This window comes from Eurosta solidaginis, chromosome 3 (genome assembly GCF_040869045.1).
Source record: "Eurosta solidaginis isolate ZX-2024a chromosome 3, ASM4086904v1, whole genome shotgun sequence".
Classification (NCBI taxonomy): Eukaryota; Metazoa; Arthropoda; class Insecta; order Diptera; family Tephritidae; genus Eurosta; species Eurosta solidaginis.
In genome coordinates, this window is record NC_090321.1 from 199913253 (window position 1) to 199933700 (window position 20448).

General features: G+C 37.5%; 2 protein-coding genes across 7 annotated transcripts in view; both read left to right on the forward strand.

Moving 5' to 3' along the window:
• The first annotated feature begins 14987 nt into the window (after positions 1–14987).
• RpS24 (ribosomal protein S24) lies at positions 14988–16034 on the forward strand. Of its 2 annotated transcripts, XM_067777933.1 has the most exons (3): positions 15068–15115; positions 15245–15314; positions 15378–16034. In XM_067777933.1, the coding sequence occupies exon 3, from the start codon at positions 15386–15388 to the stop codon at positions 15779–15781; it is 396 nt and encodes a 131-aa protein (XP_067634034.1). In that variant the 5' UTR covers positions 15068–15115; positions 15245–15314; positions 15378–15385; the 3' UTR covers positions 15782–16034. The 2 variants fall into 2 exon arrangements, with proteins under 2 accessions (XP_067634033.1, XP_067634034.1); XM_067777932.1 differs by lacking the exon at positions 15245–15314 and having other exon boundaries at positions 14988–15115.
• A 2482-nt stretch (positions 16035–18516) lies between these two features.
• The window catches only part of Dbp45A (putative ATP-dependent RNA helicase Dbp45A), a 54756-nt gene continuing 52824 nt past the window's right edge, over positions 18517–20448 (forward strand). For all 5 annotated transcript variants that reach the window (XM_067774628.1, XM_067774627.1, XM_067774626.1 and 2 more), the window contains exons 1-6: positions 18517–18673; positions 18727–18920; positions 19091–19438; positions 19496–19662; positions 19727–20085; positions 20237–20390. In XM_067774628.1, the coding sequence (XP_067630729.1) occupies positions 18598–18673; positions 18727–18920; positions 19091–19438; positions 19496–19662; positions 19727–20085; positions 20237–20390 (1298 nt within the window). In that variant the 5' untranslated portion in view covers positions 18517–18597. The remainder of the gene's footprint in view (positions 18674–18726; positions 18921–19090; positions 19439–19495; positions 19663–19726; positions 20086–20236; positions 20391–20448) is intronic.

Sequence of the window (20448 nt, forward strand, 5' to 3'; positions counted from 1 at the left end):
AAAGCAAAATCTTGACAAAATACTTTGTCGACTGGGCGCAAATGAGTTGCCTTTTGCTATTGTAACGAATTTAGTGAAACTCCGCTTATTTTACACCTACTAATGTTCGTATCACTAAATTGTTGAATAAATAACTCCAAAATTCAATTATGCAAAATGGTCTTTATTAGACTACTTTGAAAGTACAATAACACTTATACTTCGCAACCAATAGCGTGCTTAAATCAAACTGATTGCCCATGCCTCAGCTAGTGCTGCTTTTATATTCTTCGGTTTCCTCGTCGGCATACTTCTAGGCATTTCTCCTTCTAGAATTTACTACTTGTTTACCAGCTATAAACTCACCAGCTATAAACTACAGATGCACGTTTATAGCTTCTCATATACGCGTGTATATATGAGTGTGACTTCGACCGATGATTGATACTTCGGCCGATGATTGCATACTTTTGTGAGTATCTCAGATATATGCATGTGTTTGTGCATATCTGTCCGCTTGTATGTACATATGTGTAGACAATGATGGATGTGTTTATGTAGATACAAGTGACTGCTTATTATCGGCTTAGAGAGTATGCCTTAGTGTTGCTAATATTCTCACACTGCCCTCCACCTAAGTCTGATCGTCCCGATCAGACAAATTTCCTGATCTAAACGCCGCTAGCATCTCCAAATGAACCACCCTTCTATTTCGTGGTTTCCCAATGGTTTTTATGCGGTAGATGGTATCACTGGTCTTCTTCACAACTTTGTACGGGTCTTCCCAACTGCACCGAAATTTGGAGAGATCACCTTTCCGCAAGTGAGGGTTGTATAACTGTACCAAATATCCCTCCAAGAAACCTTCCGAATTTTTGTTCTCGTCGTACCTGTGTTTCCTCTTACTACTCATTATCCAGGTTCGTTCCCTCACACCCTGTTGTTTGGCCAATGAACACCTACGTAGAGCTTGCGCTTGCGGGTTGGCTTTGCATAGTCAGTATCGTTCCCACGTTTCACAACAGTAGTGCGGCCTGGCTTGAAACTACCCTCGTATTCTTGTATTCTTTCTGGGAAATTCTTTCCTTCGTTTTTGTGCGTCCATTTGGTTTTGTCAAGGCCAGTGTTTCGCTCGCAGGTACCCTTGATTTCGCTTTATTTAGCCCATTCGATCCATCAACCTTTGCCCGATATACTCTTTTACTTTTGTGGTCTTTGTCGGATCTCCTCCACCAGCACTTGCTTACTGCTGAACCCTTTCTCTGAACTGAAGTTAAGTTGTATATCCTGGTTCTTATAGCGCATAATCCTTCTCTGCATATCGATCCTGATATCATGGTCAACTAAGTAGTCCACTCCCAATATGACTTCATCAACAATCTCCGCCACAACGAATTTGTGTAGAACCATGTCCTTTCCAATTAAGACTTCACAGATCTCTTCTCCCCGGACTTGGTTATACTCGCCAGTGACCGTACGCAACCTTGCTCCAGGTAATGGCTTTGCTCTCCTGTTTACCAAATCAGATCGAATCAAGGAATGAAAAGCGCCCGTATCTACAGTCAGTACACGTTCTTTGCCATCCACATTCCCTCTGACGGTAAGAATGCTTGATTTCCTTCCAATTTGCGACACAGATATCACAGGCCATTCAATGGCTCGAGCTAGCTCTCGATCTCAACATTTCACTCGCTCTTGCTCATCCCCTCCAGCTCTGTTATTAAGACCACCCATGCTGTCGAAACCACTAGGATCAAGATCGCAATGACGTGCAATGTGACCGGGCTTCCCGCATTTGAAGCATTTGATAACTCTTGCACTCCGCTTTTGCGATCCTTTCAGCGTCTCCAATATTGTGTTCACCCAGTCTGGCCTTTCTACCTCCACACGGCGTGCTTTGAATGCTGGCTTACACAGAAGCAATGCTGTTTCCTGAATCAGAGCATGTGATACCGTTTCTGTGAATGTAGGTTTTGGGTTTGCGTATGTCGCTCGCTTCGTTTCCACGTCCCTTATGACATTTATAAAGCTCTGGTTTTTTACCCTTTCGGTGTATTCCACGGGTGCGTCCGCATTCGCTAAATGTGCCAGCCTTTCAACATCCGACGCAAACTCTTGCAATGTTTCACCAGCCCTCTGAAAGCGGTTCAGTAACTCCATTTGGCATATCTGTCTCCTATGCTCGGTTCCGTATCGTCTCTCTAGAGCGCCGATCAATGCTTCATAATAGTTCCGTTCGCCCTCTGGAATGGTTTGTAAGATCTCAGCTGCGGGCCCTTTCAATGCCATGAAGAGTGCAGCAACTTTATCATCAACATTCCAGTTGTTCACTGCTGCGGTCTTTTCAAACTGTAGCTTAAAGGCCTTGAAAGGAACAGAACCGTCAAAAGATGGAGTTTTTACCTTCGGATTGCTCGCTGGAACAGCCAGGCGATTTACTTGTAATTGCTGGATCCTATCTTTCAGAGCATCCATCTCTGCCTCTATTTTATCCTTTCGATCACTGAAGCCTTCATGAAACTGGGTTAGTTTTTCTTCCATATGCGCTTCCAGTTTAGATGATATATGGATTTCCTGCTCTTCTAGTTGTGTGGAGGTCTGAGATGATATCTGTGCTGAAATTTGTGCCGACATTTCGGAAATACGCGTCTCCTGTGCTGCAACCTTAGATGTTATTAGTTTCTCTTGGGATTCCATCTGTGATGACATATACGTTTTCAGTTCTTCCAGTTGAGATGACATTTGTGACAACATTTGTTCAGCACTGCTGGTATCGCGTTAGTGTCAACACTTGCCAATGGATTCGGAGTCTCTATCTCTTCCTCCATTTTTGTCGCTGACTCTTCCACATCAGGATAAAAAGTGTGTTCATCAACGTCGATTCCTTCGAATTCCATCGCTTCCCTTAGTCGTGTTTGTAGTCCGAGTTTATTGCCGGTTGTATTCAATCCACGGCTCTCCAACTCCTTCGGTTTCTGGATCTTCAATTCACTCCACTTTGCCATGTACAAGTTGTATTCGAAATCTTCAACAATTCCACTTCTGACATCAATTGTAATGAATTTAGTGAAACTCCGCTTATTTAACACCTTCTACTAACGTTCGTATCGCTAAATTGTTGAATAAATAACTCCGAAATTCAATTATGCAAAATGGTCTTTATTAGACTACTTTGAAAGTACAATAACACTTATACTTCGCAACCAATAGCGTGCTTAAATCAAACTGATTGCCCATGCTTCAGCTGGTGCTGCTTTTATACTCTTCGGTTTCCTCGTTGGCATACTTCTAGGCGTTTCTCCTTCTAGAATTTACTACTTGTTTACCAGCTATAAACTACAGATGCACTTTTAAAGCTTCTCATATGCGCGTGTATATGTAACTGATACTTCGGCCGATGATTGCATACTTTTGTGAGCATCTCAGATATATGCATTTGTTTGTGCATATCTCTCCGCTTCTTGTATGTAGAATGTACATATATGTAGACATAATGATTGATTTGTTTATGTAGATACAAATGACTGCTTAGTATCGGCTTAGAGAAGATAGTATGCCTTAGTGTTGCTAATATTCGTCACACTGCCCTCCACCTAAGTCTGATCTGATCTGAGACTGGATCACTAATTCCAACCTTTTTTCTGCACCAAACTAATTTTCTTAATATCTCGGTCCATGCGCCACCTTGCGAAATTTTTCTGATCAAATATTGCATTGTCACCGGGTTCTGACTCACGGTCCAAGTTTCAAGTCTCTAGTCACCGGGAAGTTACTTAAAAATCGGGAATCTTTTCCCTGCGTTTTTTCAGGGATTTTCGTTCATCTCGATTCGTCTGCCACTTGGCGGCATTTTATTTTGTAGTGCCATCGACTTGCAAGTCTCACCGAGAAGTTAGTTAAAAGTCGATCGCAAAATTTCCAGTGTAAAATTAATTTTCTGTATATCTCGATCCGTGTGCCACCTAGCGGATTTTTTCTTGTATTGTAATGTCCCCCAAATCTGAACTATGTTCTAAGTATCAAGTGTCTAGCTCAACGCGAATTTGCCGAAAAAATTTGGGTCAAAAATTCGTATGGAAATGAGGGGACAAACATGAAAGGGACTTAATATAAAGGTAGTAATAAAATAGTTTTTTTCCGCCTGTGGTCAATGCTCCCGATATTTTTGGACGCGTTTTAGCAATCGACAGATGCCCTGGAATTTTATCCTATTTATAGGAGCGGCTAAAGACCGTCAATGCAGAAAGGTGTTCTGTGAAAAATTATTATGAGTCCCTCCCCGGTTTTGGAGTGGTCCGGGTAATTTTTTTGCTTTCTTGACAATACTTTTTTTCACCTTTGGGCTATAGATGCTAAGGTCAAAACGCGTCTATTTACACCTCTCCCGATATTTTTGGATGCGTGTTAGCAGTTATCCGCTGCTACACTTATACACTTGAGGCTCGGTTTCCTCGAAAGCGGTGCCACTATATAGCGGCCGTTAGATAGCGGTAGAGTATGTTGTTAAAATGTCGCAATGTAAAAGTAATTATAAGGAAGGTAGGAAGACGGTGAAGTTCACCGTAAAGGCTGTCCAATCCGAAACAAATTTGAACTGCTAAGTCTGAAGTTATTTTATATTTACCAACGCAACATCATGCGCAATTGCGATGATGTTCGCTTGTGCCTCAAAACTCAAGAAAGTGAGAAATTATTGTAATGTGGCCATAAATATAACAAAACTTCAGACTTAGCAGTTGAAGCTTACTCCCAAATTTTGTTGCAAGCTTTTAAAGCACCGCCACATAGGCAGTTTTTCATATAGATGAGTTTAACACATGCTTATGCATTATGAGTAGATTGCACGTATTTTTATGGAGAACGGTGGATTGAGTGACACTGGCGCCATCTGATATTGAAAAGTAGCCAACTCCCAAATTTTGTTGCAAGCAAATCATAAGAAGAAGAATTTGACATTTGCTTTGGCTAAGGGTGTTGGCATACTTTGCAAGTGAAATTATTTTTTCCACTGGTTGGTAAATTTTCTAAAAATTTTTGTAATTTAAAACTGCAATATAACAATCGAAAAGGACACAAAATATGTCGCTTCCCAAGGCAGTCGGTTCCATGTACCGGAGCGACTCGGGATTTTTCCCGACCGAGGAATGTCATTTTAGTGTAACCCCATTTAATTTGTTGAGTCCCTTCCACAAATTGTCATCCTCCCAGCAGCTCCTTGCAGCGGGACTGCTCCATATTCTCTTGCTCCGGGAAGGTATCGAATCCAATCCGGGTCCGTCTCCTGACCCCGGTACTGAGAAATGGTTTTGCTGCATCTGCCGGAAAAGAATCTTTTTAGGACGGCCATACTCTGTTCAGTGTGTCTCGTGTAAGGGATGGTTGCATCGGACAGGTTGTTCTGGGCTTGATCCCAAAACCCGACGTCCACGTAACTTTTATAAATCTTTTGTGGCTCCGTGCTGTTCACGTCCAAGGGCGTCCCGTAGTCTACGACTTAGCGCCCCCCCCCCCCCACTAACTTCCAGCAGCCCAGCTGCTCAGCAAGCCACAACTAGTACCCACTGCTGCTCGCGCCCCGCGGCGCCAACAACTCAAGCAGCTGCTACCACTCATAACTACTATCTTCGTAGTAGAGTCGGTAGCAATGCTGAGCATCAGCCACTGCCCCCGTCTTCTCTCCCCCCCCCCCCCCCTCTTTTTCGGCAGCAATAGTGTATGTCAGGGAAACAGACTCTTAGTCCCTAACCCTGTTTGCACCGTATTCCAGCACAGAATATATATGTATGCTACATCCGCCCAATGCAGCTCCTGCCTTGGGCGGTGCCACTTTCCTAGATGTTCTGGTCTCCGCGACAGCAACCCCCCCCCCCCCCGATGGGTTTCATTGCGCCATGTTGCCAGGTCGCAAACCGCCATCTACCGGGTACCCCAATTCTTGCTCAAGGACGCCCAGTCCCAGGGCCACAACAGTAGTTGCGTCCTGGCCTTCCTCAACCCAGGCGTAGTCACCCGTCACTTACTCCCAGAGTGGCGACGTCTCCCCCTATGCACTTCAGAATTCTGCAGTTAAACTGTAATGGACTAACTGGGAAGATCACGGAGATAGTCGATTTCATAAAGCGGCACAACATTCGCATTGCTGCGATTCAAGAGACTAAACTCACAGCAAGATCTGCACTGCAAACCTGTTCAGGGTATAATGTATATAGCTAGTATTTAAAATAAACTATTTTATTATAAATATTTTTATTTAATTATTTAAAAAATCAGTTTGTTTAACAAAATTTTATAAACTCCAAAATTTTCTTATTTTGATAACTTCAAAAATTTTCATTTAAAAAAAGGTAACTTAATTATTTTAAAACAATTGAAAAATCACAAGTAAGAAACGAGTAAAAGTATTAATATAAATAAAATAAACAACTTAATAAAGACCCTACATTTACTCCCACTCCAGTGAAACGATCAATAAAATTAAATATTAATTAATGTTAAATGAAATTTTTTTTGTGGAGTGTAGTGTATTTTTGTAGTGTATTTTTTCGTGTATTAGTCATAATTGTATGTGCAGGTTTAAGTAAATCTATGGAACAGTTTTAATAGTATTACCATGCTGAATTTTGAATGTTTTAATTTGTCTGGAAATAACTTTAAATGGTCCCTCGTAAGGTGGTTGTAAATTAGACATATGAATAACTTTAAGAAATACGTATTCACAAGTGTCTAAATTTTTGGGAATAAAATCATTTTCTTTGATATGATGAGTTATTTTTGATCGAACAATTGAGAAATGTTTTCTAACTTTAGTAAGAGTTTCATTTGTGTTATCAATTTCATTATTATAATTAGAAACAATTAATTCACCAGGAAGTCTAATTGTTTGTCCATATACAAGTTCAGCGGAAGAGCATTTCAAATCTTCTTTAATAGAAGTTCGTAAACCTAAAAGAATCCAAGGTAAAATCTCTGACCAATGTGTGGAGTCGTCCGAAGCTGTAATTGCAGTTTTTAAAGTTCTATGAAATCTTTCAATCATTCCATTTGACTGTGGGTGATATGGAGAAGTGTGAATTTTATGAGCCCCTAATAAAACAGTTAATTCAGTGAATAATTTAGATGTAAATTATGGACCTTGATCTACTGTAATTTTGAGTGGAATACCGAAACGAGGAACATAATTTTGAACAAATGTAGTTGGTACTGTTTTTGCTGAAATATCTTTTAATGGATATGCTTCTGGCCAACGTGTATGTCTATCGATAATAGTCAATATATACCGATTTTCTTTAGATATAGGTAGTGGACCAACTAAATCCATATGTATATGTTCAAATCGTCCTAAGGAATATCAATTTTTTGAATAGGACTTTTCGTATATTTAGAATTTTACATTTTTGACAATTGATACAACTAATAGCCCAATTATTAATTTCCTTACGCATTTCTGGCCAAAAATATTTAGATTGTATGAGACGTCTAGTTGTTCGAACACTTGGGTGAGATAAACAATGAATTTTGTCAAATATAATTTTTCTCATTGAATTAGGAACATATGGTCTAAAAGGTTTTTGAGTAATGTCACACCAAATATTGAGATTTAGAAGAGGAATATTAATTTCTTTTAAATTATTTTTGGAACTAAGATCTGGAATTAATTTTTTAAGAATATCATCTTTTTGTTGTTCATCATATAATGTTTGAAAATTAATATCTTTTGTTAAAATTGTATTAATATCTGGAATCCGTGAGAGAGTATCAGCTACTGTATTATTTTTGCCAGAAATGTATTGAATGTCATTGGTGAATTGTGCAATGTATTCAAGATGACGAGTTTGACGAGGTGATCTGTCTGTTTTTGAATTTAAAACATGTGTTAAAGGTTTATGATCAGTGTATATAGTAAATGTTCTTCCTTCAAGAAAATGTCTAAAGTGTTTAATAGAGTTGTATATTGCTAGAAGTTCTCTATCAAAAGTAGAATAATTTATTTCAGTTTGAGTTAATTTTCTTGAAAAATATGCAAGTGGTTCTAAGGAGTTGTTACTTATTTGTTGTAGAACTGCTCCAATTGCAACATTTGATGCATCCACAGCAAGTGATAGTTGACCATTTTTATCAAAGTGAGTGAGTAGTGTTTTTTGTGTAAAGAGTTTCTTAACATTTTCAAAAGCTGAAGTAGTTTTTTCTGTCCAATTTAATTCTTTAAGTTTATTTTTGATAGCAAAATTTAACATTTCATGTAGTGGACTAAGTTCTTTTGCTAACATTTTAATATATCTATGGTAATAATTCACCATACCTAAAAATTTTTGTAATTTATTAATTGAGAGAGGTTTTTCAAAATTAGTAATTATTTCAACTCGTTCAAAAGAAGGCCTGATTCCTTCACTAGAAATTTCATAACTTAGAAAGTCTAATTTTTCAACTCCGAAAATACATTTTGTAGGTTTAATATTTAAATTATATTTCTCAAGTCTTTTAAAAACTGTTTTTAAATGTTCTATATGTTCTTCCTCATTGTTACTAGCTACTAATATGTTGTCAATATAGACAAAGACAAAATCTAATCCTGAAAATACTTCGTTTATGAAACATTGAAATGTTTGAGCACTGTCTCATAATCCAAATGGCATTCGTACGAATTCAAACATTCCGAATGGAGTTGTTATAGCTGTTTTGTGAATATCTTCTTCTGCCATTGGTATTTGGTGATATCTTTTTATTTTTTAAATCTATGTTAAGGTCATGAATATGAGGTAAGGGATACCTATCTGGTATTGTTATAAAATTAAGTCGTCTGTAATCTCCACAAGGTCTCCAGTCATTTGGATCTTTCTTAGGGACCAGATGGAGTGGAGAAGCGATGAAGCGATGTGAGAGTTAGAAGGTCTACATATGCCAGTTTTGACTAAAAATTCAAATTCAGTTTTTGCTATTTTTAATTTAATAGGATCTAGGCGACGAGGTTTAGAAAAAGGAGATACTCCTTTTATTTCTATTCGGTGAACTGTTTTGTGTTGTACTTTTTCAGTATAATTAGGTTCACACGTAATAAGAGGAAATTCATTTAAAATATTTGTAAATTTATTTTCTGAAATCTTAAGGGAAAATATATCGCAAAAACCAGAAGATCCAGAAACTTTTAATTTTGTTTTCAAATCTGTAATTTCTTTATTTTTAATATCTACCAAAATACCAAATTTTTCTAAATCAATTTTTAAAACTTTTGTTCCAAAAGTTTCTATGCTAGATCCATTAGCTGCCGAAAGTTTAAGGTCAGAAAAACGTTTATAAGTTTTAAATTTTGAAGAAGGAATAACTGAAACTATAGCACCTGTATCAATTAAAAAATTTAATTTATTGAATTTATCAAATATGAATAGACGGTGGGACGATTGATTATTAACTCCATTATTACCCACAGTCATAACGGATTTGTTTAGTTTAAAGAATTTGATTTTGAATTAAGATTATTTTTATTTACATTGAAATTACAGGGTTTAATACATTTGTTAGCATTATGTTTAAATTTTCGATGATACCAACATATATTATTATCATTATTAAAACTTCTAGATCTAGAAAAATTTCTGAAGTTAGATTGATTTCTTTCTCTAGATCTATATCGAATTTTTAATTCATTGATATCGGTAGTAATTTGATTTAAATTTTGAAAAATTGTAGTAGTTAAATCAGTTAAATTTTTTACACATTGTGTAAGAACATTGTTTTCAATACTAGCTATTGAAGAAATTTTAGAAGAATGTGGTTTATTAATTAAATCAAAAAGTTTACCTGCAAGTGAAATTATATCAGTAATATTTTTAATATTACTTGAAGTTAAATGTATTTGAATATCTTTTGGTAATTTTCTGATCCATAATTTGAAAAGTAATTCCTGACTAAAAATAGATGATGAACTTGTTAGTGATTTCATATATCTAAAAAGTTCAGATGGAGATCGATCTCCCAATTCAGTATTTGAAAATAATTTTTCAAGTCTTTTTTCTTCACTTAGAGAAAATCTTTCACAAAGAATTTTTTTAATTGTATCATATTTATTAATAGAGGGAGGAGGATTGATAACATCAACAATTTTGGATATTGTTTCTTGTTGAAGTGAAATAAGAACATTTTGAAATTTGATATTATCATCAATAATGTTATTTATTTCAAATTGTCCTTCAATAAGTAAAAACCATGTTTCAGGACAATCTGACCAAAATTGAGGTAATTTAAGGGATTTAGTTGAATGGAATCTAAAGTTATCTCCTTGTGTAGAATTGTCTGAATATGTGTCTGGAGTAGTATTAATGTTTGTATTTTGTGTTTGATTTAAAGACATTGCGTTATTCGGGTTATTATTTAAATTCTCTGAAGATGTAAAAGAACGAGTTTTAATTGGTAACGTTAACGTAAACGTAAAACCATTAAAATCTAAAAATGCAATTGTTCCCTGGAAAGGAAGTTAACAAGAGAAAAACTAATACTTAACGTGAAGTAAAGTTAACAACAAAACAAAAAAAAAATAATAAAATTTTATAATAAATTAAAATAATTTGTTTATAAATAAATATAAATATATATATATATATATATATATATTTATTTATTTATATTTATATTTATATATATATATAAATTTAATATTATTTAATTTTGATTAAAAATGTTTATTCATATAAAAATATATATTTATATTCGTACTTACATACAGTGATATTTATAAATTATTTATATTTAAATTGTTGATTGTTGGTATTGCAATGGCTTTCATTTATAAAAATTTCATTGTAATTTTCGTTCAAAGAACTGCTGTATGAGATCATCCGCATTTAGATCAAAATTAGACGTCGATATTATGCGTAATTAATTAATAAAAACAAAAGGAAGCATACGTTGTAACAGCAATAAAAATATTAAATAAACGAATAAAAGAGTCGTTTATAGGTAGGAAGTACTTGAGAGTGACGTAATATTACTTAAAGATGAGACCTTTGAAACTGTTTAATATGTATTAACTCTTATTTGTGCAGTAAATCAGGATAGGTTAGTTTGTTCCCATGTATAGATGAATTAATTTTGGCAAATATTTTTCAAATGGACTATACACTTTAATTTTCATTTGTTTCAATTGTAAGATAATTGATTTAATATTTATTTAATTAAATTATTTAGGACCGGTGATTTCTGTTTCTCATGACTGAACTAACTTAAACAGCATACTGTATTAAATGTTGTAAATAACAATATATTTAATTGTTAGATAAAAAGTTTAAAATGTCTGGTTAGTTTTGTTTTGTTGTAACGAATGAGTTGCTTGGACTTCGATTTATTTTTACATTTTACACTATTTTGCTTGGTATTTTATATATTCACTTTTGTCCACCATTGGTACATGTTCATTAGTTACGTACTATATTAAAAGGTTCGAAGATCGTCATTTATAGTTTATAGGGTATTTAAATATGGCGAACAGCGAGCAATCAACTTGTATAAGATGGATGCATTGTTATTGCACACAAGTTTTAAATATATTAATGAAAATACGCAATACACTAAAAGGTTCGAGGATAGTTTTTATACAATTCCTTTGGTTCGATGGAAGGATCGCCATATATAGCTAGTATTTAAAATAAACTATTTTAATATAAATATTTTTATTTAATTATTTAAAAAATCAGTTTGTTTAACAAAATTTTATAAACTCCAAAATTTTCTTATTTTGATAACTTCAAAAATTTTCATTTAAAAAAAGGTAACTTAATTATTTTAAAACAATTGAAAAATCACAAGTAAGAAACGAGTAAAAGTATTAATATAAATAAAATAAACAACTTAATAAAGACCCTACAACAGGAAAGATCGCATGAGCGAAAATGGAGGCGGCCTCTCGTTTATCATACACCACTCTGTGCAATATCATATATTTGATCTTGGCATCGACCGCAGGGACAATGTCTTAGAACGTCAAGGCCTATCTGTCCGGTTAGGCGATGCAAACCTAGAAATCATCAACATCTACATCCCTCCTGCCACCTGTTGCCCCAGTGGATACCGCCCTAATATTAGCCGATGGTAACATTGGCATCCGACCACCTGCCTATACTTATTTCGTTCGAGCGTACCGCCGAATTCATCGTTACAGAAAAACGCACTTTCATAAACTTTAAAAAAGGAAAGTGGGGGAATACAAATCTTTTACAGACAACCTCTTTGCTGCCCTCCCTATCCCGACTGATGCCCGCCAAGGGGAGCGTGCTTTCCGCAAGGTCATTGAATCCGCCTCGGCACATTTCATTCCCGCCGGGAGAACTCCCGAAATTCGGCCCCACTTCCCGGCGGAGGCCGCAAATTTAGCGAGAGAACGTGACTTTATAAGACAGCTCGACCCAGGCGAGCCCCAAATAAGGGATATAAACCAACGCATCAGATTGCTTGTGGATGAACACAAGCGGGCGAAATGGGAGGAGCACCTAAGAGGTTTTAACCTCTCTGCCGGCGTGGGTAAACTTTGGTCCACCGTAAAGTCCCTATCGAATCCGTCTAAGCACAATGACAAAGTTTCCATCGCCTTCGGCGATAAAGTGCTGTCGGATTCGAAAAAATGCGCGAGCGCTTTCTGCCGTCAATATTTAATGCATTCTACGGTCGACAAAGATAGACGGAGGGCCAAGAGACACGCACATAAAAATAAATTAAGCGCGTCACCAATTACCATCACCGCCAGAGAGGTTGAAGATGCCATTGGTCACGCTAAACCATCCAAAACAGTTGGCCCAGACGGCATAGCCATGCCGATGCTTAAAAACCTAGGGAAAGAGGGTTTCAAATACTTAGCGCATGTCTTCAACCTGTCTCTTTCCACCTTTGTCATACCCGAAAAATGGAAAATGGCCAAGGTGGTCCCGCTACTAAAGCCTGGGAAACCAGCTAACATAGGAGAGTCGTATCGTCCGATATCTCTCCTATCGCCAGTAGCAAAGACGCTTGAAACCATTTTGCTCCCCTACTTCCAAGCAAATTTGCAGCTAGCCTGTCATCAGCATGGCTTCAGAAAACTCCATAGCACCACCACCCCGCTAAATGCCATCAGCACCCAGATAAATTGCGGTTTAAATCAAAACCCCCACCATAGAATAGTACTCGTAGCGCTAGACCTATCAAGAGCTTTTGATACGGTTAAGCATGGCACGTTAGTGCAAGACCTGGAAGGGTCTACCCTTCCCCCATGTCTTAAAAGGCGGACCGCAAATTATCTGGGCGGTCGGCAGGCATCGGTGCAATTTAGAAACGAAGCACCAAAACCAAGAAGAATTAAACAAGGGGTGCCACAGGGTGGTGCCCTATCCCCACTTTTGTTTAATTTCTACATATCTAAGCTACCTTTACCACCACCGATGACTGCACAATAATGGCCACAGGCCCAGGCCCACAGATCGATGAGCTCTGCAACAGAATAAACGGCTACGTCCCTGATCTATCCAGTTTTTTCGCTTCGCGAAACCTGGCATTATCACCGACTAAATCTTCCGCGACCTTATTTACAACATGGACGTCCCAAATGTCGACCATTTTGAACATCCACGTCGATGGCACTACGCTACCGACTGTCCTACACCCCAAAATCTTGGGTGTGACGTTTGATCAGGATCTACATTTTGGTGAGCACGCAGACGCAATTGTTCCGAAAATCCAGAGCCGTAATAAAATCCTCAAATCCTTGCTGGCAGTACCTGGGAAAAAGATAAAGAAACGCTCAATACTACATACAAAGGAATTGGCCAGCCGTTTACGTGCTACGCGTCACCCATATAGTCGTCAAGCCTAAAAATTACCCACTGGAATAAGCTACAGGCCTGCCAAAATACTGCTCTCAGAATTGCTACGGGCTGCCTCCTTATGTCCCCAGAACACCATCTACATAATGAGGCGAGAATACTCCCCATCAGAGAGAGAAATGAGATGCTAACCAAACAGTTCCTGTTGAATACCCAGAAACCTGAGCATCCAAACAGACATCTGATTGATGAGCCAACACCGCTAGGGGCTTAAGGAGTCACCTCCCTAAGCATTTTGAGGAAATACGGCACCTGAGAACCCAGCCGTATGAAGCAAAAAAAAAACACAAGCAGGTCCTTGGCGAACTCCGCAAACAGGCGTCGGACCTTTATGTCAGGAATTGCCCGGTGAATCCAGTACTCAAAGAAAAGTACCCAAACTTGTGGAGGAGGAACCAGGCATGCTTAACGAACGAAACGATATCATTTCGTTACGATAATCAACGTTAATAAACGAAGTCACTTCGTTTCGTTTATTAACGTTAAGATCGTCAAATTAACGTTAATTTGGCGTTCTTAACGTTAATAAACGAAACGAAATGACTTCGTTTCGTTTATTAACGTTGATTATCGTAACGAAATGATATCGTTTCGTTCGTTAAGCATGCCTGGGAGGAACGCATACTCCCCAGGGAAACGCGTGTCACTCTTGCTCAACTTCGTTCTGGATACTGTAACATGTTAAACTCTTACCAATCCAGAATCAACCCCGACATACCAAATGTATGCCCCGCATGCAATGTGTCCCCACATGACACCAACCATCTATTTAATTGTAATGTGGAACCAACGCCTCTAACACCCCTTTCATTATGGTCCACCCCTGTTGAAACAGCAAGTTTGCTTGGACTCCCGTTAGAGGATATTGATGACAATTTGTGATCGGTCGTGGCTGTTAGGTGGGGCGAAGCACTGCTACAACAACAACAACAACACAAAATATGTTAGCAAGTATTTTTTTTGTATAGGGAAAATGTTTATAACAGTGCTTCGCCAAATTTCGTATGTGAAGAGGCAGGGCGAAATAAACTTCAATTGCTAAGTCTGAAGTTCCTTCATATTTACAAACGCAACATCTTGGTTGATTGTGGCGATATTATTGGAATGATTATGCTTGTGTTAAACGGTTCTATATGAAAAATGTTTTTGTGCCGCGGCCTTAACACCTATGTGCACAAATGTCACGTTGACAAATCAGTTCAGCCAACTTGAAGTAAGAAGAAGAACATCTTCCTTTCTCAAAAATCGTGCTTGTTTCAAAGACGTGTTTGAATACTTTTTAAGTATTTTTACAGGTAAATTGTTTAGTAAATTACTCAAAATTGTTCAAAAACGTGTTGTGTATCGCTGTGTTGTTCCTGCTGTTTAAAATACTTAAATATATTAATTTGCTAATGAAGCACACGTGGATTCTTTGATTACAGTTTTGTTGTGCAAATGTCAAATCCATAGTGCGGAGCGCTAGCATTTGAGTGAGGTTATGTTGATGCTAGGGCAGTGCGGTGTATACTTTGACAAATTATATTTTGCTAATATTTTTTTTTAATTTCCTTACAGCCGCAAAAATGTCTGGTACAACTGCTACAATTCGCACCCGTAAATTTATGACCAATCGTTTGTTAGCACGGAAGCAAATGGTTTGCGATGTGTTACATCCCGGTTTGGCTTCAGTCAACAAAAAAGATATTCGTGAAAAATTAGCTGCCATGTATAAAGTAACACCTGATGTGTGCTTCGTATTCGGTTTTCGCACAAATTTCGGTGGGGGCCGCTCAACTGGCTTCGCACTTATTTACGATACTTTGGACTTTGCCAAGAAATTCGAACCTAAATACCGCCTGGCGCGCCATGGACTCTTTGAACAAAAGAAACAGACACGTAAACAACGTAAGGAACGTCGCAACAGAATGAAGAAAGTGCGCGGTACCGCCAAAGCTAAGATTGGTTCCGCCAAGAAGTAAATGTTCCGAGGATATGACGAATAAACAAATGCAGCTCGGGATATTCTAAAAGTTTCGAGTATTTTCATTTTATCATCAGCATATATTTACTGAAGCTTTTGTATCGATATGTTCAAAAGCGCCTGAAATTTTTTGTTACTAATGGAGTGTGGTGAGCTATCCATTTTAAAATGACATGTGGACACAAGAGCGCATTTGTTATTCCTTATTAAGATATAAGTTAATAAATTATGCTCGTAAAATGTAAAACAAATATTTAAATTTGTGCTTTAAATTGTTTCATGTATTAGTTAACCATAGTTTTCTACAAGCATCTAAAAACAGTCGTGAAACATCTATATAATTAAATCAACTGACCTAGTGCTGTTACTTTTAAGTACGACATAACCAGTTTAAATACTGCTGTCGAAGTAAAGGCGTTTGCGTTCAAAAGAGAGGAGAAAATCACTTGTATCCATTCGCTGCAATTTTACTGTACAGCATTGAGTCGTAAGGCGACACTCTTGTTTGAAGGCTCGAAAAGATCCTCGCTATTTCTTAGGTAGCTGGTGGTGTGCTCATGGCATTGTTAGCTTTGCAATGATCTTAAATTAAGACATAGCATAAAATCAAACTCTTCCGCAACATTAAACGGTGTTTTGAAGTAGAGAGGCTGACAAATGTTTTAAAAGACTCCCAACTGAAGGGCGAATTTTTCAAACACTCTCCTACTTTTTAGTCAAGAATAGCGGATAGCATATTCCGTCATCATTGATTAGGATATCAGAATCGTTATCTCCAGCGCCATCTACCAATTAGAAGGGTCCCCCACATAACCACTCTTTGTTGTCGGTTACCAGGTAATCCAGAAACTTGTCCTGGTCTGAAACTTCAGAAAGAATTTATGGGCATTATTCAATGATCTCATGGGAATCAGAGGAAACTTGCAGTTTCAATAGGGTTAGACTAGAGAGATATGGGTGTATGTTTGAGGCGTTGGTTCCACATTGCAATTGAAAATAGGGTTGCAAAAAAACTTTACTTTTTTCACTTGAAAAATACAAGATCAACAACATAATGTGCAAAGGCTTCTTGCACAAAGTTCCTGACAGAAGTAATATTTTGTATATCAGCTTTGGTACGATAGCTGAAAACGCTTCTTTTGGTACCGAGTCGGGGTCAAAAAATTGTCCTAGATGAAAATGTTTGATTTCTCAGGTATCCCTATAGCAATATCATGTCGAATCATGCATCCTTTTTATAATTTTTCGAACTTTTTCCATAAAAGTCCACATATATATGTAAAGTCTGCATTTTTATTTTTTGAGTCCGATAGAACTAGTTAAACTCGGACTTTTAAAAATAAAAGTTAAATCCGGACTTTTTTAAGTCCAAAATAAAAGTCCGGCTTGATAACAAAAAACGACTAATCCCAATTAAAAAAAAAAAATATTATTTCGGATGAGCCGTTTCTTTGTTATCAAGCCGAACTTTTATTTTGGCTTTAAAATATAAAAGTGTGGATTTAACTTTTATTTTTAAAAGTCCGAGCTTAACTAGTTCTATCGGACTCAAAAAATAAAAATCCAAAAATAAAATTTATTTTGATCCAAATATATTGAAAGTCCAAAATTAGTAGTTTTGCAAGGAATTATATTATCAAAGAAATAATAGTTTCCGTCCCTGGTTTTAACTGCCGACCCGTTTTTTAATCAATAGCACTCTAGCTTTTTTTTTAAGTGCAAAATCCAATACAAAAGTAAAGTTTTGTAGAGCGATTCGGGGAAAAAATATTGAAAATACCAGGCACCCTATTATGTGTACGCATTCGTTGAGTGCTGCCAACTCTATAATACTTATCCTGATCGTTCCAAGGAGATTTGATTTGACTCAATGGAACGCTAGAATTGTCTAATTGACACTTGACAGCACAGCTCTGTAAGCGTTGCAAATTTTGTACGATATTTCGTAAAAACCACATAATATGCGCTTCGGCGCATCGCCTCACTAACAAAACCAATTCACAATGTCCCTTTCGCCTTTCACATCCATCTCGCCTGACTATGGATCAAGGCGAATTCAGTACCAGGTGTTGTTATCCCAACAGCTGATTCTTTCTTCTTGATTACTTTCCATACAATGTACTATAATATGCCAGTTAATCGAGATCAATGAAAATTTTCTTTCGACTTGACATTCTTCGGCACGGCGAATTGGTTGCATTCGCTTTGCCACCACCTGGTATGGATTACAGCGTGTTAGGGGGGTCAGAATATACTCGCGGTAGGTAAGCCTGTCGTAAGAGGCGACTAAAATACCAGATTCAAGGGGCTGTGTAGCGGAACCCTTTCCGGTTGCCAGCGCAATATATAGATTCTCCGAACCCAATTGTCAACCTCACATATCCGCTGCGAATCCTGTTTCACTAACTGACGAGGCTCTAGCGACCCCAAACTCCTCATGCGACTTGGGGGTGGGGTAGGGAGGGATGGCCAGAAGGTTTTATAAATCGTTCCCGAAATAGTCGGGCTAGCTCCTTAATGGTGCTGTTACCGGATCGTACCGGATTTATATCAAAGGACCATCCCATCGATAACACTCCCCAAAGCCTTCGGGGAGTAACCTTATCGCTACAACAACAACAACATTCGCCTTGTCGATTCTCGCCTTTCACCAAATCTAAAAAGTCGATTAAGTGATTTTTTTATACATCTGACAGCTCGAGAAATAAAATTTCCCCTCCTTTCCAATTTTATTCACCACACCACGTGCATTCTCAGCTGTTGAATCGTAGGCATGTTTGTTTACTTCTTTCCTAAATACATTTATTTTTAAAAATGTTAAAAAAGGATACTAGTCCTTTTGCCATCTTGGGGCTGAGGCCATGGCTAACAAAGCAGTTAAAAAAATTGGGTAAATATAGTGGGAGACAATAATTTTAAGTTGCTTTAATTTTTGTCTTTTAGGCCTCAAAACTGCAACTCCCATACAACAAAAATGTATTCCAGTCATACTTGAGGGTAGAGACTGCATTGGAGCAGCCAAAACGGGATCTGGTAAAACATTCGCATTTGCATTACCCATACTTGAAAAACTTAGCGAAGAGCCGACAAGTCATTTCGCACTAGTGCTTACACCGACGCATGAACTTGCTTATCAGGTACGTGATATTAATAGATGCAATTGACAGCTAGATATAATTGAATTTTTCGCTCCTAACCTCCGTACTTGCCTGGTTGGGAACATTTAGGATGGAAGAAATGTGACTTATTTAGGACTAAATTAGGATAGCCAAGCTAAATAATCACTATCTCATTTTTTTGTTTTTAGATTTCGGAACAATTTCTAGTTGCCGGTCATCCAATGGGGGTGCGCGTCTGCGTCGTATCTGGAGGTACTGATCAAATGATCGAAAGCCAAAAACTTATGCAACGTCCTCACATTGTTGTTGCAATGCCAGGGCGGTTAGCAGATCACCTAACTGGTTGTGATACATTTTCGTTTGATAATCTCAAATACTTAGTAGTGGATGAAGCAGATCGTATGTTAAATGGTGATTTTGATGAAAAATTGGCAATAATTGAACGTTGTCTGCCGAAAGAGAGGCAAAATTTATTCTTCTCGGCGACTATGAAGGATTTCATTAAGGAATCTAGTATATTTCCTATAGCAAAAGATGTTAGTAAATTATTAGAGATTTGAGCGCAATTAATGTCTAAATATTTTTATTTTTAGTGCTTTGAATGGTCAGATGATTCTGCAGTAGCAACAGTGGAAACACTTGACCAGCGTTATTTGTTGTGTGCAGATTATGATCGTGATATGGTATTAATAGAAGCGTTGCGCAAATTTCGTGAAGAGTACGACAATGCAAATGTTATAATTTTCACTAATACAAAGAAGTAACAACTTTATTTTTACAATATTTGTAAATATATATTGTTGTTTTCATATCCTTATTTTTAGATACTGTCAGCTCCTCTCTATGACTCTTAATAATATGGGCATTGAGAATGCTTGCTTACATGGTTTTATGCGACAAAAGGAACGTGTTGCCTCATTAAATCGTTTTAAATCCAATCATGTGCGTACCCTCATCGCCACAGATGTAGCTGCACGTGGCTTGGATATACCTAGTGTACAATTAGTTATGAATCATCGCCTACCACGTACTCCCAAAGAATATATACATCGTGTTGGTCGCACTGCGCGTGCAGGGCGCAAAGGAATTGCGATTTCTATTTTTAGATTCCCACGTGACCTGGATTTACTGGGAGAAATTGAAGCGGCAATTAATACGAAATTAACAGAGCATCCAATCGATCGTAAGTAAAATTCCCTACCAACCAAGGCTGTACCAACTTTCTGCACGTTTACAACGTAATAAGGTCAAACTTTCCTTGCGATATTGGGGCCCCCTTTGTCTGCTATCTCCATCGACGTTTACAAATATTCATGAGCTTTTGTATATTCCAGAACGCATGGTGGAGCGCATTTTTATGCAAGTAAATGTAACACGCCGTGAATCCGAAATAAAATTAGATAACAACGATTTCGATGAACGTGCGCAAAATTATAGGCGCAAGCAATGGATATTAGAGGGTAATGATCCAGACGCAATGGAGCAAGCGTAAGTAGCATTTTACCAAAGTAAATTATGAATGTAACCGTCGTGGTGTGGTGGGTTC

Bases quoted from the DNA above. Each gene is read 5' to 3' on its own strand.
- RpS24 (XM_067777932.1), top strand. From the start codon at position 14,989: ATGTGCACAAATGTCACGTTGACAAATCAGTTCAGCCAACTTGAAGTA. The intron at 15,116-15,377 runs GTAAATTGTTTA...ATTTCCTTACAG, and splicing joins CTTTTTAAGTATTTTTACAG to CCGCAAAAATGTCTGGTACA.